The 27,945-nt window shown below is 37.5% G+C and overlaps 1 protein-coding gene across 1 annotated transcript; it reads left to right on the top strand.

The window, feature by feature from the left end:
* Window positions 1–251: 251 nt before the first annotated feature.
* On the top strand, window positions 252–18,727 carry NOL11 (nucleolar protein 11). Its single transcript, XM_061175451.1, has 18 exons — window positions 252–514; window positions 2,770–2,883; window positions 3,005–3,061; window positions 4,309–4,457; window positions 5,609–5,666; window positions 5,988–6,132; window positions 7,810–7,998; window positions 10,890–10,966; window positions 12,135–12,258; window positions 12,753–12,841; window positions 13,680–13,754; window positions 14,202–14,386; window positions 14,538–14,663; window positions 14,818–15,048; window positions 15,497–15,575; window positions 16,097–16,189; window positions 18,048–18,155; window positions 18,315–18,727. Exons 1-18 carry the CDS (start codon window positions 374–376, stop codon window positions 18,429–18,431), a joined length of 2,157 nt encoding a protein of 718 aa, XP_061031434.1. The 5' UTR covers window positions 252–373; the 3' UTR covers window positions 18,432–18,727.
* The last annotated feature ends 9,218 nt before the right edge of the window (window positions 18,728–27,945 follow it).

The raw sequence follows: 27,945 nt of genomic DNA, 5'->3' as shown, positions 1-27,945 counted from the left end.
CTAGTTTATTTATATTCGGCCACTTGCCACGCTCATCCTTCTCAAGTCCGTAGCTGAATAAGGGGCAGCGGATGCAGTACCTAACAGGTAAGATCCCCCCCGCCCGCCCATTCTTTCCCGTCTAGAGCAGTACACCGGGACTCGGTGGTGTGGCCTGGGAGGCGGAGTCCAGACGCAAACTCCAGGCCCCGCCTACCCAACGGCGTCCGCAGCGCCCCTAGCGATCTCCACCCGCCAGAGGTCGCAGGCTCCGCGAGCAGGTATCTCAGTTAGCGAGCGACTAATCCAGTCGGCGAGAACTAATCTAGTTCTCACGAGAGAAAGCGCGAAGCCTGCCGGGACGGACGCGCGGCCTTCCGTAAGTTGGACCAAAATGGCAGCCTTGGAGGAAGGGTTCACGTTGACTGCGGTACCGCTGGGTTCCGGGCCTGACGGACCCCTTGGAGTGGAGCAGAGCGACAAAACAGACCAGTTTCTAGTGACGGACAGCGGCAGGACCGTCATCCTCTATAAGGTGAGAGCGATAGGATCGGAGCGCCCCCGCTGCTGTCTCGCCCCTTTCTGAGTTCGGAGCCGGAACCTCAGGTTTCTCACAGCGGGCTTAGCGGAGAGCCGCTGTGGCCTTTTCGGGACGCTGAATGAGGTCTAGAATCTGACTCGGTTGTTTTCCCGGAGAGGCATATTTCCGAGTTGCAGGCGGCAGAGCGTCTAAGTGCACGTGGGCTAGATTCGGAAAGGAAAGGAAACCTGTGCTTTCGCTTCATATCTCCCGGAGATATCCTTGCTAAGATCCCCTTCTGGGGTCTCTGTCAGCCCAGCTGCCCGCAGAAGGGTTGAACGGAGATTGGTTGGGTGGGAGAAGATGTCACTGCCAGAACAGTGCTTTAGACTTGTGTCCGTACACTTCTTACCCACTCATTAGGGGGGAAAGTTTTGTCGGTGTTTTGTTTTGGCTTTTTGCTTTCTTGGCAACTTAGTAGGCATCTTGATTCCGAGTGACCTGTTGCCAGCTGTGGTTCACCCTGTGAATCCTGGATTTGCGTCCCTTGAAGTCTACACACCCCGCCCCCATTTAGCCTAAGGACTGCTTTAGCACATTTTCTAAACTTTGCTTTTAGTGGTTCCATAGAAAGTAATTCTTTTTATGTGAGCTGCTGAACAGTTTTCTGTGTCTTTAAGAAGTTGGGTATCTCAACATCGGTAATCACCAGGGAAATGAAAACCAAAACCACAATGAGATATCACCTCACACCTGTCAGAATGGCTGTCATCAGAAAGAACACAAAAAAATAAATGTTTGTGAGGACGAGGAGAAAAGAGAAGCCTTGTACCCTGTTGGTGGGAATGTAAAGTGGTGCAGTCACTATGGAAGACAGTATGGTGATTTCTCAAAAAACTAAAAATAGAACAACCATATGACCCAGCAGTTTCACTTCTGGGTATATATCCAAAAAAAACCCCAAAAAACAAAAACACTGATTCGAAAAGATACACGCACCCAGTGTTCATAGCAGCATTATTTATTATTATTTATTATCTTCCATTCCAAGATATGGAAGCAACCTAAGCGTCCCTCAATAGATGAATGGATAAAGAAGTGGTGTATGTATATGCAGTGGAATACTACTCAGCCATTAAAAAAATAATGAAATTTTGCGGTTTGCAGCAACATGGATGGACTTGGAGGGCATTATGCTAAGTGAAGTGAGTCAGAGAAAGACAAATACTGTGATAGCACTTATGTATGGAATCTAAAAACTACAACAAACTAGTGATTATAACAAAAAAGAAGCAGACTCACAGATATAGAGAACAAACTAGTGGTTACCAGTGGTGACAGGGAAGGGGGGAGGGGGAAAATAGGGATGGGGAGTAAGAGGTATAAACAGTTATGTATAAAATAAGCTACAAGGATATATTGTACAACAGGGGGAATATAGCCAATATTTTATAATAACTATAAGTGGAGTATATAACCTTTAAAACTGAATCACTAGATGGTACACCTGTAACTTATATAATACTGTGCAGCAACTATACTTCAATTAAAAAAAAAAAAGCTAGCTGTCTGCTTTGAAGTTTGGGGAACAGGTTGCCAACAGTACACTATACTGTTTGCTTGTTTTGATGCTTCTGAAGTCACCATTGGTTTATACCTGGCTGTCAAGTGGACTTTTTGCAGTTCCTGCATAGGAATAGAGTGGCTGATTAGAATTGGCATGATTCCAGCTATCCTTACTCTATTTCTCATGCCCCTGTTCAAGGGCACAACTGCATCAATTTTTTAAATATACTAATATTGTTCATTATCAAAGTGCCGAAATTAATTTACTTTTTTTCATTTTAGGAACTTATGTTTTCATTTTAACTACTCTTTTAAAGTTTTTTTTTTAAATTGTAGTAAAGTACACGTAACAAAATTTACTATCTTAATGACTATAAGTGTACAGTTCAGGGTATTAAGTACATATATTCACATTGTTGTGCAGTCATCACCACCATCCATCTCCAGAACTCTTTTCATCTGGCAAAACTGAAACTCTGTACTCATTAAATAATAACTCCCAATTTCCCCAACCCCAGGCAACCACCATTCTACTTTCTGTCTTAAGTGGAATCCACATAGTATTTGTCTTTTTGTGACTAGCTATTTTTTTAATTTAGGAGATTTGTTAAATGCTATCATTTTAATGATTTCTTTCAAATGTAAATTTAATTGCTTTAATGTCTGAAACTGACTTTTTGAATACTGTATGTTCATTTCATTAGGTTTCTGATCAGAAACCCTTGGGGAGCTGGTCAGTGAAACAAGGTCAAATTATAACATGTCCAGCTGTGTGCAACTTTCAAACTGGAGAGTATATTGTTGTACATGATAATAAGGTGAGTTCTAAAACTTTTATATAATATATACAAAACAAATCAAATTTTGGTTTATTAACTATTCATGTTGTATGTAAATCGAAATTGGAATGCTTTTTTAAGTTGAATGTTTTTATTTCAGGTCTTGAGAATATGGAATAATGAAGACGTAAACCTGGATAAAGTATTTAAAGCGACAGTAAGTCTTTGGATTTTCCAACATATTTATTTAGTTTATTGGTGAGACGAAATAATTTGTAATGTAGCAGTTATTTATCTTAAAGTGTCTGTGAACATGACATAAAGGTTATAACCAGTTTTTCATTCTAGCTATTGTACAGTATATCTTGGTAAAATGTCTCAATTTATGAGTTAATACGTTAGAAAATGTTACATGATATGTTATTTTCATATGAGGTTGAGGATTTAAATAATTCATGAATGATACATTTATAGTTATTTCCATGAGTTTAAATGTTTGTGGTGTGTCCCTTGCAAGAGCAAATGAACTTCATTGTTCCCTTTCTTAAAATAGGTAGAACAGACACTGCAAGTTTCAGGCATTATACATTTTAAAAGTGGCACATAATGCAGTGAAAAAGAACCATGACTAACTAACTGTGCCTTTTCTCCTAATGACCTAAAGTATGTTAATTAACTTTTTCTTATAAAATGAAGATCTCTAACTAGGTTAATCTTGAAAGTTCTTTATGGTTCTAAATGTCTAACTCTAAATACAATTGGCATATTTTAGAAGTGGTTCACAACAGAGCTGATTCACATACAACCGCAGTTGTCACTCGGACCCTTAAAACCTCTAGCCAGCTACCTGTGCTGCCGCCTGGCTCCAGTCATTTTGTTTACACTGAAGTAACACGATCCTGAATTTTACACAATGGGGGTTTTTTTTGTTTTTTTAATCCTACATATGGTGTTAACTTCTTTTCCTGGGCTTGCAGGCTATATATACATACATACACACATACACACACACCCCCATATATATATATGTGTGTGTGGCCCATGTATTTATATATGGCATCTTTCTTTTTCTAATACCAGAACCGCTTATAACTCTGCATTAGTGCCTTTGTTTGTCCCTCTCCTCACCTCCAGTTTTGAGAGACCCAGGTTATAGCCTAACCTCCAGTATTTACAGTGGAAAGCTAAACCAGAAATGAATAAAAGTGATTACTTATGGGGGTGAGCAGGGGAGAGGATAGAGAATAGGATCAAAAGTTAGACTTCTGAATGTATTTTGCGTTAGATTTAACTTTGTATTTTATGTTTAGATTTAACTTTGGAACTATACATAATTATAAAACAAAATTGAATAAAAATGAAAGCAAATCAGTCCCTTAAAGATAAGCGTTCTGTAAATGTCCTGATTCTATTAGGTGGCAGTTCCTTTAGAATAAAAATTTAAATGTTTTTGTGTTCTTCTAGTTGTCCGCTGAGGTATATAGGATACATTCAGTACAGGGGACAGAACCCTTGGTGCTGTTCAAGGAAGGTGCCATTCGTGGTTTAGAGGCCTTGCTTGCAGAGCCCCAGCAGAAGATTGAAACTGTTATCTCTGATGAAGAAGTGATTAAGTAAGTTCTAATACTTGTAATTTTTAACCAAAAAGAAAATGCACTGTGTTTTTTATAATATTCTTTGCCTTGTTCAAAAGTATTTTGATTATAAACATGATAAAAGTAAGCTGATTGAAAACCGTCTGTAAGACAGTAGCCAAAATAACATCCCTCAGAAGCCTCTGGCGTGATAAGTGATTGAGGAAACTGGGGCCAAATGAGTCCTGTCCTAATAACAGAACTGGATAGTCAGTTATTTGAAAATTAAGTGAGTAATCCCACAAGACCAGAATCTTCTCTCATATAGCCCTGACTGCCAAGGTCAGAACCCTTTCGCCTGAAGAAATGTGCAGCTTGTTGTTAGTGGAATCAGGATAGTGCTTTGAGACCTCTGCTTTCCCAGATTCTGGAATAAAACTTGGGAAATGACTCGCACAAATGATAGAAGGAAATCTCACAGTTTTACATCTATCCAGTCCCTATTCTTTCATCCCATTTCCTGTTTGGTTAACTTGCTGCCCCTCCAGGCCCACCTGATGCAAACTAAATCTTTAAAGGTCCAAGCAAAGACTTGTACGTAGTCACTGAACAATGTGGATGGTGACCAGTTATATCTTAGACCCAATGAATGCCTCTAAAGTGTGAGCAGCTGTGTTTGGAGGAAATCTTTACACAAAAAGATATAGGTGGAGAATCTGGATTCTAATCCCCACTTTGCCAGAAAATGGCTGTGCAGCCTTGGTTACAGGCCCCTTACCCTCCCTATGCCTCAGTTCCCGCTGTCACTTGAAGAAGGCAGGTGAGATGCTAATGTTTTCCTGAGAACACTAGGCCCCAAAATGACTCTGAAAAAAGGAGGGGTGGGTCAATTAAGATTGGGGAACACCGCATCTTGTCTTACACACCCTTGGTACTTTATAGTTCACGTTATCGTCTTTAAAGTTCTGGGAAGCTCAGCAACTTGCATTTAATCCAGAGATGCATTTGACAGAGGAATGCCTTCTAGGTCCCCATGGTAGATATTTTGAAACACTGAATTAAGTGTTCTCTGCTACCTCTCTGGCTCTAAAAAATATTTAATAAAAGATAATCTCTTAAATTTAGATTGATGATGTGTTTCTCTCAACTGGTGATTTTGCATTTTATAATGTTTCTTTTTCTTTTTTTAGGTGGACAAAGTTTTTTGTGGTATTTAGGCATCCTGTGCTGATTTTTATTACTGAAAAAGTAAGTTATACCTTTAATTCCTGGCCCATTTTGTGGCATTTCAGAGTCATCTATATGATTTTTAAAACTAAAATTGGACTTTGGTATTTCTTTCAGAAAATTTTTATATATTTTTAAAATACTGAAAAATCTATTAGTAATAATTATTTCTGTGCCTGAATTAAAGAAATATTTTTTATAACTTTTTAAATTTAATTGGACAAGAGGTTTTTAAGCACTCATTAAAGTAATTACAGTGGGGCAACAACTGGTCTCAACATTTAAATATAGTTGGTGGAAATGGGAATACTTTTAAAGTAAAATAACCTTTTTTTTTTCCAGCATGGAAATTACTTTGCTTATGTACAAAAGTTTAACTCACGTATCCTAAGCAAATACACACTTTTACTTGGACAAGAAGAAAAATCGGTTGCACAGAGTTTTAGTGCATCTGTGTATCGGAAATTCATCTCTCTGATGTCATTAAGTAAGTATTTTTTTTAAACTTTCAGAGTTTATAAATAAAGGGGTATTACAGGATAGTGTTTTAAGTTCGAGTCTTCAGTTTTTACAGTTTTCTGTTGTAGTATTTCCCTTTCCATGCTTCCTTACAAGCATTTATGCCTTCACTTTTTGCATTTTGCCATGTCTAGTCATGCATTAGGTCAGTAATTCTCTGCAGGTAAATTTTATGTCTTAAAATTTTATCATAAGCAATAAATAATATAATACCAATAAAAAAGGAAAAAGCACTCTTTATTATGATCAGTCCAGTTTTTTTGATATTATAATTAGCGAACCATGAAATACCTAAGGTAGGTACTGCATGGCCTCCCTATTCCTCTTTTCCAACCTATAGTGTGCTATTCTTTGAACAGTGACAGAGACAGGTGGGTAAAAGGACACTAACAGAGCAGTCTTGGACTCTACTAGCCAACATTTCACAGATTTTTTTTTAATGCCTTGGTGTTTACCTCTACCTAATGCTCTAAGGTTTAATCCCAGTCTTATGCATCTAGGGGGAAAAATGCCTTTGCGGTCTTCTCCCCCCAGCCCTTTACGGCTTCTTTTGAAGTTGTTTTGGGAAGGTTAAGGGAGGAAGAAACAGAGCAGTATTTAGGAAACATTTTCATGTTATCACAGTTTAAAATCTTTGTGAAGTTTTTCAATGTGCAAATGTTTGCAGTGGCTGTTAAGAAAAAGGCTCCCTTCGTTTATCATGTCTAGAGTGTCATTGGAATCCGCTTAATACCTTTGCTTAAGAGGGACTGGTTTTCTTAAAGTTTAGGCTATAGGACATATTTATTGTTACACAGAAGTTTGTGAGTTGTGTTTTAGCTTTTGAACATTGAAGTAAGGGAATCTGAACCAAAGGGTCATAAAATCTTCATGTAACATAGCTAGAACCACATGAAATTGCCAAAAATACAATTGACCTACAAAACCCAGCAATTTAATAGGGTTTTAGGGTGCTGGAGTAACAAGAAATGTAATATTTAGACCAGAATGCTAACTAATTTCTAATAAGAGATATAGCCTTTTACTGACTGAATTGTCTGTATTCCTGGCAGTCCCCTCATATTTTAAGTTATTACAGATATTTACAATTTTTATTTCATGGCTATCATGACATTTCTTACTGAGATTTTTATTAACATTTCTCCTCCCTCAACTTTAGGTTTGTAGTATATTCTTTTTTTTAATTAATTAATTTATTTATTTTTGGCTGTGTTGGGTCTTCGTTTCTGTGCGAGGGCTTTCTCTAGTTGCGGCAAGTGGGGGCCACTCTTCATTGCGGTGTGGGAGCCTCTCACTATCGTGGCCTCTCTTGTTGCGGAGCACAGGCTCCAGACGCGAGGCTCAGTAGTTGTGGCTCACGGGCCTAGTTGCTCTGTGGCATGTGGGATCTTCCCAGACCAGGGCTCGAACCCGTGTCCCCTGCATTGGCAGGCAGATTCTCAACCACTGCGCCACCAGGGAAGCCCCTGTAGTGTATTCTTTATGGGAAAGCATAGAGTGAGGTGATTATTACATTTGTTTATTTTTCTGGTTGGATTCTCTATCAAATTGGTAAAATCTTATAAACAACTTAGTACATTTAACTATAACAGATATAGAACTATCATTTATCCAATAATGAACAATAAATACTTGTTTCCAACAGGCTCTGATGGATGTGTATATGAAACCTTGATACCAATACATCCAAGTGACCCAGAAAAAAATCAGAGGGTAGTTCGATCACTGTTGCTCAAGTCCGTGGTGTCTGGCAGTGCTCGAAGTGGTGTTGCACTCACCATCCTGGACCAAGATCACGTAGCAGTCCTGGGACCACCACTATCAGCTTCTAAGGGTAACTAAAATCCAATCAGTTAAGAAGTCCTTTGGATTTTTTCCATCAAAGTGTACTTTTAAGTCTCCTCTTTCTTTTTCATTTATTTATTACCACCCTAATTCATTCCCTTTTTCACTGTAGCTTCCTAATTCTTGAATAGGTCTTTGATTTCATCTTGCCTTGATCAGTTTCTCTAAAACATTTCCTGTATCACTCACTACCTTGCTGGTCACCAGTGTCTTAAATAAAAACTGCAGATATCTGTGCCAGCCTGTAGGCATTGGAAACATTGGTAAGACTTGCAGTAGAGGATTGAATTCATACCTTGGTGACATTTTAGCAGAATATAAATTCATTAGTCTTGGACAGCTTGAAATTTGGGGACTACTAGTGTGGCTTTTGTCCCTGTGACTTCAGAGCAGGATTTTCATCATCACCTCACCTCCTCACCCCCAAACACCCCTCCACACACACAGTTGTAGTCTATCATGAAGGACACAGTTGTACCTGGCCAGTGCAAGACTGGGGTCTCCCAGCCTACACTATAAAACTCCAAATCTATGGTTTAGCATTCAGCTCTCGCCACAGTCTAGACCCTGTCCACGTTTTCCTGTCTCTTCTCCCAATTTCAAAGCAAGAACTCTCTGCTTTATTCAGGCCAGGCTCCCTATTGACTACAAACTTGATATGGCCATCCTTGTGTATTTTGTTTTGTTTCTTTTTAAGATAGGAGCTACCACTTATAGCGTACTGTCCTGTGCCAGGTGTTTTACTTGTATGTCATTATTTGTGTCATTTAATCCTCCAACAACCCTATGAGAGAAAGTCCAGTTATTATCACCCTTATTTTACAAATGAGAAACTGAGATGTTAGGTAACTAAGTAGTGGAACTAGGGTTCAACCCAAGCAGGTTGACTCTTACGCCATATATCTTACCGCTCTTAAGTCCTGGCTTTTAACCACTTTACCAAGCTGTGCTTCTCATCTCTCAACCCCCATCCTCCCTCTCTAGTTCCTACTCTAACCCCCAAAAAACTCACTAACCTCAGTAAAGTTTCCCATGTCTCTTTCCAGAGTTTTTTTTAATATATGCAAATACTACTACTTATTTTTCTTCCTCTTTTTACACAAATGGTAGCATACCGTATCCTCTGTTGTACACCTTAATTTATCCACTTACCTGAGATATCATAGAGAGCCTTCCATAGCAGCATCTGTATTGACTTTATTTTTTTAAGAGGAAAATATAGGCAGAACATTCTGACATAAATCACAGCAATAGTTTTTTGCATCTGTCTGCTAACACAAAGGAAATAAAAACAAAAATAAACAAATGGGGCCTAATTAAATTTTAAAAGCTTTTGCACAGCAAAAGAAACATCGACAAATCGAACAGACAACCTACTGAATGGGAGAAAATATTTGCAAATGATATGACTGATAAGGGATTAATATCCAACATATATAAACAGCTCATACAACTCAAAGTCAAAAAAACAAACAACCCAATTGAAAAATGGGCAGAAGAACTGAATAGATATTTTTCCAAAGAGGAAATGCAGATGGCCAACACACACATGAAGAGATGCTCAACATCGCTAATCATCAGGGGAATGCAAACCAAAACCACAATGAGATATCACCTCACACCTGTCAGAGTGGCTGTCAACAAAAAGAACACAAATAATAGGTGTTGGCGAGGATGTGGAGGAAAGGGAAGCCTCGTACTCTGTTGGTGGGAATGTAAATTGGTGCAGCCACTGTGGAAAACAGTGTGGAGGTTTCTCAAAAAACTAAAAGTAGAACTACCATATGACCCAGCAGTTTCACTCCTGGGTATATATCTGAAAAAACAAAAACTAATTCAGAAAGATACCTGGACCCCAATGTTCATAGCAGCATTATTTACAATTGCCAAGATAGGAAAGCATCCTAAGTGTCCATCAACAGATGAGTGGGTAAAGAAGTGGTGTGGGTGTGTATATATGTATGTGTGTATATATATTTGTGTGTGTGTGTGTGTGTGTGTGTATACATATATATATAATGGACTACTACTCAGCCATTAAACAGAATGAAATTTTGCCATTGCAGCAACATGGATGAACTTGGAGGACATGCTAAGTGAAATAAGTCAGACAGAGAAAGACAAATACTGTATGACATCACTTACATGTGGAATCTAAAAAGTACAACAAACCAGTGAATAAAACAAAAGAAGCAGACTCAAAGATACAGAGGACAAACTAGTAGTTACCAGTGGGGAGAGGGAAGAGAGGAGGGGCAAGATAGGGGTAGGGGAGGGAGTAAGAGGTACAAACTATTATGTATAAAATAAGCTACAAGAATATGTGTACAACATGGGGAATAAGCCAGTATTTTATAATAACTATAAATTGTGAATCACTATATTGTACAACTGTAATTTATGTAATATTGTGCAGCAACTGTACTTCAATAGAAAATTCATTAATTTTTTTAAAAAATGCCTTATTTTTTTAGAGAAGTTTAAGGTTCACACCAAAATCAAGGGGAAGGTACACAGATTCCCATATGCCCCCTGCCTGCACATGTGTCTACTTCTTGTCATGAGATCTCGTATCTGTGAATTTCTGTCTTCATTACTCATTTTTATTCTTAATAAAGTAAGACCTGTGTGTTTAACTATGACTTCCCTCCTCCCTCCCTCCCTTCTCTGCACCCCCAGCACCATATATTTATATTTGGCTGACTTCTGAACTTGGACTTTTTTTTTTTTTAATTTTTTGGCCGCACCACGAGGCATGTGGGATCTTTAGTTCCCCGACCAGGGATCAGACCCGCACCCCCTGCAGTGGAAGCGTGGAGTCTTAACCACTGGACCTCCAGGGAAGTCCCAACTTCTGAATTTGTATATCTTATTTTATAGAATGCCTCGCCATATGGAATACAAAATTTCAAACACTACAGGCTTCAAAAGAGTTACCACAAGGGACCAGCGGTCAAGTAAGTTTTTGCACTTTGGGGTTTTTTTCAAATGTACTTATTTTTGTGTCTGACAAATAGACTGTAAGAGAAGAGACCTCTTCGGATCTAAATATTTTGTCAGTTTTGATTAAAATAAATTAAGAAATATTTTCTACCTGCAAGATTATATTTAATTTGGTTATTGTTTTTATAGTTTCCTTACGTTTGTCACTTTCAAAAGACTAAATTATAAGCTAATTTTAGATCAGGAGAGAACAGTTAGCTAGTTAATAAAATTTTTTAATCTCACTTTGGTTTGATCTTTTTACTTTTGTATTTTGAACTATATCCAAGGGCTGTTACTTTGCCTAATAAATTAGTCTTTTAGGTTATATGTTAAATGTTATCATGGAATTACATAAGAATACCTAAAGAATTAAAATTTAAGGTGACCAGACTATAAACTTTCTGAGGCCAGGGACCTTGTCTTTTTTGTTCTCCATCATATCTTCAGTGCTTAACAAAGGTACTCAGTAAGTACTGGTTGTTTAGTGAATATAAGATATAAATAAATCAAGATATAGGATGTTGTTGATCATTGTAATTAGACGATAAGGAGACTATGTTTCTTAGCATAGAATTCTAATTTATATTTAAACAAGTAATTTTCACAAAATTAGCCGTTCACAATTCCACTGTTCTAACAAACTTCACTTTTGATTTCCATGTTCCTTTGAGCTTTTTGTTCATATACCTGTCTCAGTTTTACAATTTTATAATTGAGATCATGAGATAGAAACAGTGTTAAATTCTGCTTTTTTCATTTCGTACATCAAAACAGTTTGCCTGTGTTACAATAGCCTTTGTGAGTATCACGTTAATAGATGTGTAATACTGACAATATTTATTTTAAACAATTCATTTATTTTAAATATATGTGTTGATCACATTTTTATGAGTCAAAAGAAATTATCTTTAAATTACGCTTTATTCAGACATGGGCAAAAATAAGAGCTTTGTAAACCTACCTCAATTAATAAATTGAACATATGAGATTATTCTGGGAAGTTGCTTAACTTCACCTTATCCTTTCTGTTATATTAAGATTACTTCCACCACAAGTTATTGTTATAAGTTATATGGCTTTGTTGAATCAGATCTTAGAAGAGAAAAAGGGTTGCTTACATTTTTGATAACTTTTTTGTAGCTCTGGTATCATGGGGAAAATTTGTTTATGCTACATGGAAAATTTCTAACTGTAATCCCATACAAGTGTGAGGTGTCATCATTAGCAGGTGCTCTTGGAAAACTCAAGCATAGTCAAGATCCAGGTAGGAACTTAAATGTTTCATTACTAAAAACCATTTTATAAACTTCTAGTTTGATATGTAGATTTTCACAGCTATCGGTTTGCATAACCTGTTCTTAATGTTGAAATTGGCCAGCGTTCGTTCAGATTTTATTGGTCCAGGAAGCTACCTTGGGAACAGTCCACACTGCAGACACTGCTGCAGGTTAAAGAGCTGCGCTGCCTTTTGAACACCAGTGTTCTGACTGTAGGGGCAACGGGAAAGTCCTGCAGACAAAATCAGTAATGCTTTTTCCCTCCTTGGTTTACCAGTGGCCTCATCTGTTGGGCACATAGCCTTTTAGGATATTATGATTTACTGATCTGAGGTTTTTGGTAGAATGAAATGGACTTTAAAGCCGCTCTTGAATTGTGCATGAGTGGTGGTTGTTTTATTGTTCTTTGTTTGATTGATTGGCTAGGTAAATACCAATAGGTCAGAAAATTCCAGAAATTGTGTGTTTTGTGTTTTCTTAGACATTCATGCCATGACTCATTTTGTAAACTGGGAAACATCACAGGGATATGGACTTGGATCTCAGAACTCAGAGCAGTCAAAGAGAATCGTAAGTTTGGTAGTTGAAATAGAAATGTTACTACAGATGTTAAAAAACAGAAAAGGCTGAATTATTTTAATAATTCATATTTGTACAACTCTTACAACTTGCTCTTAATGATGGGGTGATTTGAAGCTTGAACCAGTAACCTAACAGCCCTTATCTGAAAGTGACACATGTCGTCTAGTAGTTTTTATGGGCATGTGTGTAAGACCCAGGTGTAAAAAATGGACCAGTTTGCAATTAGTAATAATACCTTCCTGAGTATAGAGATTTTATTTATTAAAAAATGAAAACCTGAAAACCTTAAAGATATTTAAGTTAAAAGTAGAAATAGACCCACTTTTCACTATAAGAAAACCAAACCCTAAAAAAGCTTGTGAATGGACTTTCCTGGTGGTGCAGTGGTTAAGAATCCCCGCCTGCCAATGCAGGGGACACGGGTTCGAGTCCTGGTCTGGTTCCCACATGCCCCGGAGCAACTAAGCCCCTGCGCCACAACTACTGAGCCTGTGCTCTAGAGCCCGCGAGCCACAGCTACTGAGCCCGCATGCCACAACTACTGAAGCCCACATGCCTAGAGCCCGTGCTCCGCAACAAGAGAAGCCACCGCAATGAGAAGCCCGCGCACCGCAATGAAGAGTAGCCCCCACTCGCCACAACTAGAGAAAGCCCGCGCGCAGCAACGAAGACCCAATGCAGCCAAAAATAAATAAATTAAAAAAAAAAAAAAGTTTGTGATTAGAGCAAAAGTGTGCCAGTCTCTTTGGGGCATTTTATATTCTTCTTAATGTCTATTGCATCTTTTGTGTTGTTTTGAGATCCTAATCAATTTACTGAATTCCAGTTAAGGAGAAGGAAAATTGAAGCGAGTGTACAGCCGGAGGTTCCACCATCCACACAACTCTTAGCAGCTGTACAGGTAAATTTTAAAATATTAGAAATAGGAAAAATCAACTCATGGTTAAAAGAAATCCTATGTACTTTTTATTGTCTTCCTCTTGTGATCATTTTTAGAGCTATGGCTAACATTTGTATAGTATATTGAGGTTGTCAGAGTGATGCTTTGGCTTATTTGACTCTCACTAAGCATTTTGTGAGATCAGTGTGTTGGTGGTGGCCTCATATCTCATTCACCTTTGCATTGAATGTTTGCAATTTAGCTTCTTAGAAATTTTGATTTCTAAATCCTTGAGTTTTTTTGTCTTTGTATTTTGTCTTTGTGCAGTAAATTGTAGTATCAACTCCAGTTTCACAGGAAAGCACGAATGCTATTAGTGATTTAAGACAATGTTAAGCTAGGAACTTTTAAGTGCAGAGTGACATTTATTAATGTACCACACTGAACTCTTTACTTCTGCCCTTTCAGAAAGATTCAGAAAAACATATTGAAGTAGAACTACGTAAATTTTTGGCTGTTAAGCGGACCCCTGACTTTCATACTATTATTGGGGACGTAGTAATAGGACTTCTGGGAAGATATAAAGCAGAACCATCATTTTATCCTCGGAACTGTCTGATGCAGCTTATCCAAACGCGTGTGCTTTCTTACAGGTAAATGTTTCTGTACACCAAACTTTATACGCATGACTCTTTTGACCTTGTTTTTTGCAGTTCTGATTTTCATACTCTGAAAAAGCCTTATGAATTATTTGCAATTGAGAGTTTCTTAATATATAAAAATGATTCATGTTTTTGGTCTTAGCTTGTGCCCTGGCTTAATGGAGTTTGCCTTAGAAAAGACAGATGTGCAGCTCCTACAGCTCTGCCTACAGCAGTTCCCTGACATCCCTGAGTCGGTCACCTGCGCTTGCTTAAAAATTTTCTTGAGGTAAGTTAGGAGCTGATGGTCCTTTTCTTTCACTGCATTTTTAATCTGTTGTTTTATTTTATTTCTAAAACTTTGAAGACTTAGAAAATGAAAAATTTTCCAGTAAGTTCAACTACTGATAAGAATTATTTCCTGCTTTCAATTAACATGATAGCATTGGTGATGACAGTCTTCAAGAAACAGATATCAATATGGAGTCAGTTTCTGACTATACTGCTATTATACAAGATGGGGAAGTAGAAGAACAAACTGAAATTCTTCAAAATGGTTTCAATCCTGAAGAAGATAACTGTGAGAACTGTGCTCAGGAGTTGATTGAGAAGCCTCAGGCTGCAACAGAGGAGAGCACTTCATGCCCTGTTACAGGGAAAAGAGCAGCGCTACTGTATCCTTTGAAACAGTTTCCCTTGTATTGTCTCTTTCCCAGGGATGTAGTCAAATGCCAAGCAAAAACTAAGGGGTAATTAGATAATTTAAGGTGGTTTTTTCCTTTTCTTTTTTTCAATTTTTTTCAGTTTCTGCTTGAAAATGGATTACATTCAATGCTGTGTTCAAACAACTTACTTAAACCTTCTTATTTAAGAAGCTATACTAAGACAGAAGCTCTATCACTTCTAAAAATTAGTATACTGAATAAACACCAATTATCTATAATAGCAAAGTATTCCAGATGATCTCTAGTGACGAGGAGAATGTTCAGTGATAGCACTCTTCTAGAAAAGTAGAACTATTGTATAAATTTAGAAAAATGTTACTGGGGAAGGGAATTACTCATTATTTCAGTAGAAAAGCCTTTATTGGTTGAAATGAGATTTTCCTTTATTCCCGAGTAGAAACGCAATTCTTCATTCAGCATATAGCGAGACGTTTCTTCTGCCTCATTTGAAGGACATCCCAGCGCAACACATCACTGTGAGTGTTCTTACGAATCCTACAGGATTTTATTTCTGGGTTAAGTGTTGCTCCTTAACTCTGCCCAGCTTCTAGGGCATTCGAAAGGTTATAAAGTTCTTTCATCTGAGTAAGAGGTTTCCCAGCCTTCAAGGTGAAAAATCGTGCTTGGGAGACTAGAGTGACCTGGGGGAGGCAGAGCTTGACGTGTTCCTGGTGCCAAACCCGAAGGCCGGGTTCATCCATCTAAGTTAGAAACGAGTAGGAACTAAAAAGAATTGCCCGGAGAAGGATTCTCTCTTCTCTACTTATTATTTACAAACAAAATAAGCTCCCCACCCACCCCTCCCAAACCAAATGAACTCTTCTTTGATGGCAGGGAGTGCATTTGATTCATTTTTGTGTCCCCTGATGTCTAGCATATTTGTTTGATGTACAGTTAAATTCAGTAGCCTCTTAAAATTCTCTCCAGTCTCTTTGTTAGCTTTACATAGAGAAAATTTTTCTATCAAAGTGATTGTTCTTTTTTCCGCCCCACCCAGCTATTTCTCCAGTATTTGTATTTCCTTTATCTGAAGTGTAGTGAAAATGCTACTATGACTCTTCCTGGAATACACCCTCCAACCCTGAACCAGGTGAGGTAATCTTTTTATTTTGATCTGATGCTGGGAAAAATATGTTAAAAAAAAAAAGGTTTTATATATATAGTATCAGAATCTGGAATCCAGGAACTGATTTCTCCCTGTCTCGTGGTTCCTACGACCCTCCTCCCTCACCAAGTACACAAACCACTGGAGTGGATCACTCAATTTGGTAGATGGCTTTTTTAGAGCCATAATGCTATACTAAGGAACTTAAATTCATCTTAAATTCCTGATTCTTTATTGTGACCCTTTTCAAGAATTTCCTCAGCTTTGTTGGGAGAGAGTGATAATAAGTGTCCTCCTAATAACCTAATAATCCCAAGTCCCTCTTAGAGATAACCAATACTAAGAGTTGCATTTATGTCTAGAAGTTTGCTTTCTGTACCTTAACTTATCTTTCTCTTGTCTTTCTAATGCAAATTAGATCATGTGCATGCTATTCTGCAGCTTGTTTTTTTTCACTCATTGCTAGCTACATTTTACACATTTTCTGAATCAGGCTATATACATCTGCCACATTCTTTTTAACCACTGCATACTCTTTGATTTTATAGAAAATCTTAATTTGTTAGTCCCCTATTGATTGGCATTTAAATTGCTTACAGTTTTTTGCTATTGTAAACAAACTTTCAGTGAGCATCTTTATACAAATATTCTTGCATATTATGAGAGAACACCTGTTGGGTAAATTCCCGTTAGTGAAATTACTGGATAAAGAGTGCATGCATTTTTAGTTTCGAAAATGCCAGGCTACCTTTCCAAAGGGTTGTGACAAGAGGTACTGCGGCCACCAAGATCTGAGACCTTACTCTCTGCTAGTCAAGTAGGTAACAAATAAGTGTTTTATTTTAATTTGCATTTCTTTGATAATAAGAAAGGTGGACCATCATTTCTTGCCAATTTATATTCCTTTTTGTGTACTGCCTAATCAGGTTCTTTGTCCAATTTTTCTATTGCATTTCCTGTCTTTTTCATTTTGCCTTATAAATTATTCTTTGTATATTAAGAGAAATTAGTCTGTTTCTATGAAGTGTATTACAAATACTTTTTTCCTATCACTCTTTTTTACTTGCTTTAGTGTAATTTTTGCCATAGATGAGTTTTTAATTTTCATGCTGTCAAAATTGTTAAGCTTTTCCTTTATGGCTTCGTTTTGGGTATGCCATGCTTAAGGCCCTTCCCACTCTAAGAGTGTAAAAATAGCCACCCTGTCTTTCCCTAGTACATTTCTTTTCCTTTTCTTTGTTTAACTCTTTGATACATATAAAGTTTATTTTGGTGTAGAGAGTTACATAGGGATCAGCTTTCCCCTCTTCCTGCAAATGGATAATTGGTTTCCTTAATGCTTTTTTATGACAGTGATATTTACATGTTAACAACACCATTTGAAGGTGTAGTCTACATAGGATACTTTAATAAATGTATAGTAATAGTTTTATTTTAGTTCTTGGTAGCTTATCTATAATACAGGACACCGTATTCTTGGGTCGTAGTGTATATTTCAGAATAGGAGATGAGTGGGTTCTTTTTTTTGTAGCTGTGAGTAGTTATCAAGAATTTTTTAAAATAAAAAGTGCTAGCTCTCCCTTGGATTAAATATCACTGTGGCTTTCTTTTTACTGATTAATCTGATGGAAAAGATCCAATTATGCTTGTAAAATGACAAGTATAAAAGCAGAAAAGAGGCTTTTTAGATTGCTTAGAAATTCCTTCATCTCTAAAATGTTCAGACTTCTGTAAAGAAGACTTATTTTTTCTTATAACTGTTTGATATTATTATGGACTTTGTAAAATGAATTAACCTAAAATTAAATGTAAAATCTTAGCTCCTTTTCCTGTTTATCTTCAGATTATGGATTGGATATGTCTACTTCTAGATGCTAATTTTACTGTTGTGGTAATGCTACCAGAAGCAAAAAGGCTACTGTTAAGTCTTTACAAGTTTGTGAAATCCCAGGTATGTAATTATTGATATATACTGAATTCTGTTTGTAACCAAGAAGCACCAAAATTATAATTTATTAAAATTTTTCTTGGAATAGCCCTAAGTAATTGTGGAGGATTTATTCATATGTACAAGTTATGGTAAAAGTTATTTTGGAACTTTTTTCTTTAGATAAGCATTTGTTCTGAGCTCAACAAGATTGAAGTAAGTTTTCGCGAGCTACAGAAATTAAATCAAGAAAAGACTAATAGAGAATTATATTCAATTGAAGTGCTGGAACTCTTCTGATATTACCAGTTCTCCTTCATAGACGTTTTATGAAGCTCTTTTATGTGGATTCTTCCTACTCAACCAGGCAAGAGATGTGTTTTGTTTGTGACTGTCTCTTCGGTGACAAGAGAAATGTCTGAGCAAGTACCTAGACCATCACTTATTGATTCTCCTAGGTCGGAATGCAGGTTTCACGTGAACCTATTCTAGCTTATGGACACTGGTGGGGAGAGATTCTGAAACTTTTAAAAATATGTAACGGAGGTGTTTTTAAGTAAACTTATTTGTGTATTGATAAAAGTTGAATTTCTTACCATCCATTTGAATAGTTCTTCTTTTAATAAAAAACCACCATTGAAGAAACAGTGATTCTAGGAAAAACATGGTTTTATCAGAGTCAGAAGCTGTCCCAGCTCATCTGTGTTCATGGGGGACAGAAGAGGGCATTTCCACAGGCAGGGTGGGAAGGGGCCTTGTACACGCATGTGCTTATCTCCTGCCATCGTCTCCCGTTCTTTACCTCCTTGCACTACCTTCTTACATACCCAGGGCTTGAACATTATCCCTCAGATTACCTCTGTGATTAGGATGCTAATTTCAGTTATAGAAATATATTTCTAGATAGTAAAAAAAAAAAGTCTCTTCTGAAAATAGTATTATAGGTTGATTGACCATAGAATTTCCTGTTTTAACTCGGGTTTAGGACAAACGAAAGGCTTTATGTAGAAGAAATGGATGCTTTTGTTTCTTAAAAATAAACTCAAATTTATTTTTGTTAAAAGTGAAATCACTTTTTCAGGTGATGAACTAAGTTTCCCAAGAGTGACTTGAAACATTTATGAGCTATGAAAGTCTCTGTTGAGTAGATCATTTTGAAACCTCTTTTAACCTGAAAGATTGCAATATATATATTTTTTAAATTCCTGTAAATTCTAGCGCATAATATAAGTTCAAGTGTGGTTGTAGAGCCCATGTTATACAGAATCCTGATGGCTCAACTTAACTTGCATTAGAGAAAGGCTTCATTTAGGTCAGGCACTCTGTAAACTTTAGTTACAACTGTTGCAGTTAACAAACAGGTTCTCCCTTGTCATTCTTTTTTTTTTTTTTTAATTTATTTTATTGAAGTATAGTTGACTTACAATGTTGTGTTAATTCCTTAGTCATTCTTAATCTCTCTTTAATCTGAGAGAAAAGAAATACCAAAGATAGCAGCATATATTAACAGTTATGCTCACTTTAAGTGGGACCTTTTGCTCAGACAATTCAAACTAAGTGATACAGTACTTCTCAGCAGAAATGAAAAATACGAGTCTCCACTATGTTTAGCCTCTTTTTATCTTTTCTGTGAACCATTTAAGAATTACTTACAGGCACCCAGACATAAAATTGTGGGTTCCTAAGATTTTCTTAAAACTTTGAACTTCATGGGGCTTCCCTCGTGGTGCAGTGGTTGAGAATCCGCCTGCCAAAGCAGGGGACACAGGTTCGAGCCCTGGTCCAGGAAGATCCCACATGCCACGGAGCAACTAAGCCCGTGTGCCACAACTACTGAGCCTGTGCTCTAGAGCCCGTGAGCCACAACTACTGAGCCCGCGTGCCACAGCTACTGAAGCCCCTGCACCTAGAGCCCGTGCTCCACAACAAGAGAAGCCACCGCAATGAGAAGCCTGCGCACCGCAACGAAGAGTAGCCCCCGCTCGCTGCAACTAGAGAAAGCCCGTGTGCAGCAGCGAAGACCCAACGCAGCCAAAAATAAATTAATTAATTAATTAACAACAAACCAAACAAAAAAAAAACTTTGAACTTTAGCACATCCTTTATGATTTACAGATCCTTTTACGGGGGTTAAGATTATTCAGGATTGTCACAGTTTTTAGATTCTGAGTTATTTATGATTTAATTTATAAGAACCCATAATAAGAGACGAATCTCAGATTGACTGATGAATTCTTTCAGCCAGAGAAAACAAGCAAACGAAATTCATAGATTGACAATATGCTCTTCATGACTCCTGATTTAATTGTACTTGAAGACAGCTTCTGCAGTGAAACTGGCCTGGTCAGGGTTCAAACAAGCAGAGGCCTTTGACTGAGGAGAGGCCAGAGGAAGATTCCCTGTTCCCTCAAACTTTTGTCTATTTGGAAAGAACTTCTGTATAGGGTCCTAATAAAGTCTTTATTATAAAGTTTAATAATTTGGCCTGTAAATATTATGGAAGCAAATTATTGATTTTTAAAATAAGTAGAAAAGTGTAATTGCTTTTAAATACTAGTTGCAAATGATCTCTAGGTTGCCTACAGACTAAATTAGACTAAATTTAGAAATTAAATAAGGATTTTATAAGGACATATAGAGGGTTTTTTTTAATTAAGTTATAATTGATGAGAGACTCTTATAGGCTGAGTTCTTCAAGGCAAGGACTTTGTCTTACCCTTTATGCACACTAAGTACAGGACCACTGGCACATAATCAGTGTTCAGTAATGGTTATTGAATAAAATTACTGAATAGTAGATCTTATCTGTCCAATTATAGAGCAATAATTCTGAGGGTTTGCAACAGTTACTTTTTCTAGCAAGTAAATCCTCTATGTTCACCACATATAGGCAGTGTATCTTCTGCCTCTAGACATTTATTTTTTATAACTTAATTATAACTCAGATTTGTTTCTCATTATATATACTACATCTATATAATAATAAAAGAATTCTTTTTTTTCTTTGCCACACCTCATGGCTTGTAGGATCTTAGTTCTCTGACAAGGGATCAAGCCCCGGCCCTGGCAGTGAAAGCACTGAGTCCTAACCACGGGACTACCAGGGAATTCCCAAGAATTGTTCTCTAAACTTCTTAAGTTCTCCATCTAGGAAATGGTTTCTTGCTGTGAATTTAATGGTTTTTGAGGGAAATGTGGACTAACAGGTTATCATTGCTACTTAAAAGTAGATGTTTGCTTTTTGCCTCTTTAGCCTTATTTGTAAATATTTGGTGACTAACTATAGTGGAGTCCATTCTGGATCATGTAGAATTTTAAAACAAAGATGGATTTTTTTCCCCAGCTCTTTTAAAAAAATTTTAATCCTAAAATAATTGCAAGAAAAAACAATGAATACCCTTGTATCCTTAGCCTAAATTTATCTGTTCCTAACATCTTGCCATGTTAGTTTTACACTATATATTTTTTCTTTTTTCCTGAATCATTTGTGAGTTATTTACATTCAGATTAATCTCATAATTCAGTTTAATCCAATAAATACTTAAGTTTAATCCTGTAAAACAAGGGCATTAATTTTACATAACCACAATGCAATTATCAAATTCAGGAAATTAATGTTAATACAGTGCTATTTAGAATGATTACAGTCCTTATTCAGATTTCCACAATTGTCCCAGTAATGTCTGTTATAATTGGACTTCTCCTTCCTAAAATCCGTTCAAGCGTCATGCATTGCATTTAGTTTTCATGTTTCTTTAATTTCCTTTAATGTAGAACAGTTCCCTAGGAAATTGCATTTCTGAAGAATCTAGGCCAGTTATTTTGCAGAATGTCCCTCAGTTTGCATTTGTCTCGTTTCCACATGATTAGATTCAGATTAAACGTTTCTGACGAGAATACTACAGAGAAGGCACAGCATCAGGAGGCATTGCTGTGAGTTGTCCTATCATTGGTGATGCTAAATTGGATCACTTAGTTAAGGTAGGATTTACCAGATTGCCTCACTCTAAAGGTACCTTTTTTCCTTTGTACTTCATAAGTAACCTATGTATTTATTATTTATCTTTGAGACTGTGTGAATATCCTATTCTGGAATATTATTCTTCCCTAACAGTGAACCCATTGGTAATTTTTGCATGAATCGGTTATTACTTTGGTGACGGTTATGGTTGCAAATGTAAAAATTGTTTTGGTATAAATCTCACTTTATTTTTTATTTTTTTATAAATTTATTTATTTTATTTATTTATTTTTGGATGCATTGGGTCTTCGTTGCTGTGCGCCGGCTTTCTCTAGTTGCGGCGAGCGGGGGCTACTCTTTGTTGCGGTGCACGAGCTTCTCATTGCGGTGGCTTCTCTTGTTGCGGAACACGGGCTCTAGGTGCGCAGGCGTCAACATTTGTGGCTCACAGGCTCTAGAGCACAGGCTCAGTAGTTGTGGCGCACGGACTTAGTTGCTCCGCAGTATGTGGGATCTTCCCGGACCCGGGCTCGAACCTGTGTCCCCTGCATTGGCAGGCGGGTTCTTAACCACTGCACCACCAGGGAAACCCCCAAATCTCACTTTAAAATGGAATGCTGTGTGCTATGTAGCCACCATTCTCATCTCTTAAGTCTGCTTTCTAATCTATAGATGGATGAGCAGATAAATGGATGGAGGTATTTCACAGATTTGAATAGTTATAATCACACTGAGCATACAATGTGTGGTCTACCTTTTTCACTTAATATTTTCACGAAACCATGTTTTTACATAGTTAACATATTTTGATTCTTAAAAGTTTCAGACTCAGAAAACGAGAGCTGAGAAGGCTTACCAATAATTTATTCATAAATGTTAAGTGTCTTACCCTGTTCCCACAGCTTTATTTTAGCAAAGCTGAAATGTGATTTTAGATTATACTCTTCCACTTCCTTTAATCATCATCATTATAATTTGGGGATGCTTTTGAAAACATACCCACATCAGTGGAATGTTTGGAGTGCTTTTGTTTGCTACAGACAAATTTCTTAAGGAAAAAACTACTCAAAATTCTGGGCAACTTTTTTGAAGAGACTGGCATCATTTAAAATAACCTCCCCAGAGCCTTTTCATCTCTAAGAAAGCAGTGTACTGTTATTAAAGGGGTTTTAAATAGATGTCTCTCAAGGTTCCTCTTTTAGTTTTAGGTCACATACTATTACCTAGATTAACATAGCCAGTAATTAGGTAGAATTGTGCTTTTTGTGTGTTAGATGTTTAATGTATAGTACATGTCAGATCCCAGCTGCTGTGATATTCTAGCTCATTTTTAGACTTAGAATATAAAATAGTTTTTTAATTGTATTTTAACTAGTAAAACATGTACATTTGTATACTTACCATTTAAACTCATAATATGTTTATGATATATAAGCTATAGTGGATTACATAGCACTTACTCTGTGCCAACCATTGTTCTAAATGCTTTAGAAATATTAATTGATTTAATACTCTTAAGCCTGCTTATCAATCCCATAAAGTAAGATTTACTGTTGAGGAAATTGACACACAGACCTCAATTTAGACTAATGGCAACCTTCCATTAGTCTAAGGATGAAAGAATGCTTTGAATCAGAGAAAAAAAATGTAGTGGTGTTTATGCAGCAGAAGTTAGAGAACATGGACAACTTGTTAAGTGGGAAACCAAAAACTGTGCTGCTCTGGAGGGACAGATGGGAGTCTGTGAGAGGTGCACATTGTTGCCAAAAAGAAATTTTTAAATAATTTTTCCTCTCTTTAATTCTGTACTCACCGAGCAATTGACACTGATTTGTTTTCCCAGAAACATAAATACCTTGGTATGAGAGGTGATGAGGTAATTATAGTTTCCTATAATCCCTATAAATTAACAAATTGAAATTCTTCTCTAAAACTGTAATTTCACGTTAACCTAATTATCCTTGGCTACTTTTCATTTCTGGATGAATTTGTTTGATTTGGGTTGTCAGTGCCAAATTTGTTATTCATTATTATGATATATTCAGACCACAGGGCTTACAACATTTATTTCTTCTGGTTTATTTGGATATTTTATTGCCTTATTGTTAAATGTCTTATATTTTACATTGTACATCAGGTAAGGTGTAGTTAGATGTTTTATTTTGCTTTAAAATGAACTTGGATACCAAGTACTTCAGGTACATACTTGAAGAAAGGCTCTTGGATTTGCACAGAACGTATGCACCATCCTGTATCATTACTAGGTTGGACAGTAGCATGTAATGTGCAATAGCATACACTCCACAAAATGAGATTTGTACCATTTTCATCAGTTTGATTGGTGCATGATTCCCTTAAGAAAATTAGGAAGCTTAAGACTTCTGTAACCTTTGGTGTAAAGCTTTTAATTTGTTTATACATTGCCTCTCAAAGAGAAATGTACAATTAAGAGGATATAATAGAAATAGAAAATTAGGCCCAGGAAAGGTGGCTACAACATACGGCAACTGCAAAAGTCAAGAAACTTTTAATTTAAGCTCACAAAGACTCTACCTGATTATGTATTTTAAACTTTTACTTTATAGGTTCCTCCTCTTTTTTTCTTTTTTTTCTTTGTATTGTGGAGAATTTCAAACATACAGAAGTAGACAGAAGAGTATAATGAATCCCATGCATAGATCACGCAGATTCAACATTTATCAATATTTTCCCAATCCTGTTTCATCTATACCTCCACTTACTTCCCAGACATCGGATATTTTCATCCCTGAATATGTCAGTTATTCATTTATTTTTACAAGTTATTTGAATCAAGAAAGTGAAGTTTACATATTTGTGACTGATAAGTCTCATGACTTTCAGTCTATAGGTTTTCTTCCCATCTCTTGTTTTTTACTTTTTTGTGAAATGAGGTCATTTGTCCTATAGAATTTCCTGTCTGGGTTATGCTGGTTATTTTCTCATAGTATCATTTTTCACATTCTTCTGAATTCATATTTCCTCTAAATTGGTATTTGGGTGTTGAAATTTTATGAGATGCTGGTTCCTTTGGACTGCAGAGTACAATTTTAAATAAGCTACTGAACCATTTCACGATACCATAAGTAAGTATAAATTAATATGTTTACTTATATGATGGATAAGTGTGTGTTTAAATTGATCATGTTTCAAAAACTATATGTTTATTCCCTAGGATTTCAAAGGAAGTTTTGTCTATACCTACACCTTTAATAGGTCGTACTGTTTCCTGTTGTAGTCTTTTTTTTTTTTTTTTTTTAATTTATTTTTGGCTGCGTTGGGTCTTCATTGCTGTGCACGGGCTTTCTCTAGTTGCAGCGAGCGGGGGCTACTCTTTGTTGCGGTGTGCGGGCTCTAGGCTCATGGGATTCAGTAGTTGTGGCTCGAGGGCTCCAGAGCGCAGGCTCAGTAGTTGTGGCACACGGGCTTAGTTGCTCCGCGGCATGTGGGATCTTCCCGGACCCGGGCTCGAACCTGTGTCCCCTGCATTTGCTGGCGGATTCTTAACCACTGCGCCACCAGGGAAACCCCCTGTTGTAGTCTTGATGCTATGTATTTCTCTGACATACTTCTATTGGCAATGCCTGATTGCATTTGCTATAGGGTGGAATGTCTCTGGAAATGTCTGAAGGGTCAGTTTTCTTACCTGGTCTCTATTATAGATTTTATAGTCACTTTTGCTTCAAATGTCTGCTTTTTTTTCTTCTAATTCTGTAGTTTTCCTTTATATAGTATGACATAGAAGGCCACGGGGAACTTTTAGATCTTTTAAAAAATAAATATTAATATTTTAAGTTTTGTGCAAATATACTGAGACCCTGAGGGAAACATCAATTAGGACCTTAGGTGTTTGGTTAAAGGGCTTAGGCCTTTCTTGCTGAGCCCCCTTGCCAGGGCAAATTGGATTATGTTCAGGAAGAGGCAAGGGATCAACCTGTGTTAGGAGCTGTTAGCAGATGAATAGGAAGATGACACAGAGGACATGTTCATTAAATAATTACTGAGTGATTGGAGAAGACAGCTTGAGTGGGAAGTAACTACATGATGAAAGAAAAGTTCCCACAAACCAGAAGCTAAGTAAGGAACCAAGGCATTGGTTAGACACAAGCATAAAGTCAGGGGGGAAAAGATAAGGAACTTCACCTAAGAGAGGAGATTCCTCACTTGACCCCCCTGCCAGTGGGAAAGCGAACTTCCATCCAAAGGAGATGCTCAGCCCATCTCCTTTCCCCACAGGCGTCATCAGCAAATGGGCTGTATTGCAAACCCACAACTCATAAGACTTTTTTAGGGAATTACTAAACCTAAAAAGCAGAAGGTTTTTTGTTTTTGGGGGGTTTTTTTAGTCAGAAAAGTGGGGAGAGGTGTTGCTTTTATTGTCTCCATAAATATTTATTGAGCACCTGCTAAGGGGAATACAAAAAGTGGGAGAAAAATTTCTGCCTTTTATGTGCTTACTATCTGGCAGAGGAGACCTCAAAGCAAAAGCAAATAGCAATACAAGTTCCCCTTTGCATGCCACGTGAGTGTCACCAAGCAGCAGTGCTTCTGGAGTTCTATCCAAGAAATCTACAGCAGTGCTTCCCAGGCTTTGGGCTTCATGAATCAGTAAAATGTCCAAAAGATTTTGGGCTCTGACATAAGGTTGCCAAGTTTTTCTGCTAATTAACTTATAAGAAGTACTCGTATGTTGTCCTAATTTTTCTCAGTTCACCTCAAACCTGTGCCAACAGTCATAGGGCATCTGTGTTTTACAGTCATGAAAATAAACAGGTGTGGGCAACAAAGGAAGGACAATTGTTGGAAGTGTACATCTTCCATCCCTCCCCACCGCCGACCACCCAAAGGTGGGGATGGGGCCCAGTCACTGCTATTTGAGCAAAAGTGCCCCAGTACTTGGTTTGGTTCCAGGACTTCTCCCAGAGTTTTTGTTAGCAGTTAGGAGAATCACCCACCTAGGAGTACAGGTTGTCCAGAGAAGGTTAAGAATAAGTTTGATTTCTTCGATTTAAGTGACCTCAGTGCTCAAAGCATTCATTTTTAACCTGAGCTAAGACCCTAATTACACTTGGTTGGGGTTCTCATTGAAAGGCAAGCATCCTTTCACTTAACATCCTTAATGGGAGTTACCAGTTGTTGGTGCTGACTGAGTGCAGTGGTGATAGAAATGCAAACAGGTCCGCTCAGTGAGGCTGGTGACTCTGAATACAGACCAGAGGACGCCAGCTTCTGTCTTTGTAAATGCTGAGCACTAATTCAAATGCAGAATATTCCACTTTTAGCTAGCAGCTGAGAAGTATTAGATTTACAGACCTCTTATTCTTGGTCACCCTTGGGGGCGGAAATCACTCTGTTATAATGCACATAATTTAACACATATTCCCTTGGATTTAACCTCAGTCTTCTGGCTGACGACCCTCAAATTTTTATCTCCAGCTCTGACTTTCCCACTAATTCCCAGATTCGCATTTCCATCGCCTAATTAACATCTCAGATTAGATATCTCAAGTTTAACATAGCCAAAATGGAACTCTTCATTTCCCCCCACATCTGTTTCCTCCTGCCTGGACTTCCTGGGGACTTGGAACCACACTTCCCATCCATCAGCAAGTGCCCTCAACCTTCCCTATAAAATATGTCAGCGCGCCCTGCCTCCATGTCCACTGCAGCCGTCTTTCCGCATCTCCGTCATCTCTCACCCTCCCCACTGCAGCAGCCCCTGACTCATCTGCTCACTTGCCCTCTGCCTTTTCTCCTATCCATTCTCTCCAGGGCAGTGAAAGTGATCCCAAAACGTAAGTCAGATTGCTGCACACCGCCCTTTAAAAAGCTTTT

The sequence above is a fragment of the Eubalaena glacialis genome, chromosome 19 (genome assembly GCF_028564815.1).
Source record: "Eubalaena glacialis isolate mEubGla1 chromosome 19, mEubGla1.1.hap2.+ XY, whole genome shotgun sequence".
Taxonomy (NCBI): domain Eukaryota; kingdom Metazoa; phylum Chordata; class Mammalia; order Artiodactyla; family Balaenidae; genus Eubalaena; species Eubalaena glacialis.
This window is presented reverse-complemented; position numbering and strand designations above follow the sequence as displayed.

What these genes read in the sequence shown, in the direction of transcription:
- NOL11 (XM_061175451.1), top strand. Translation starts at nt 374, where the DNA reads ATGGCAGCCTTGGAGGAAGGGTTCACGTTGACTGCGGTACCGCTGGGT. An exon ending in GGACCGTCATCCTCTATAAG is followed by an intron (nt 515 to 2,769) that starts GTGAGAGCGATA and finishes TCATTTCATTAG; the next exon opens with GTTTCTGATCAGAAACCCTT. An exon ending in ATAAAGTATTTAAAGCGACA is followed by an intron (nt 3,062 to 4,308) that starts GTAAGTCTTTGG and finishes GTGTTCTTCTAG; the next exon opens with TTGTCCGCTGAGGTATATAG.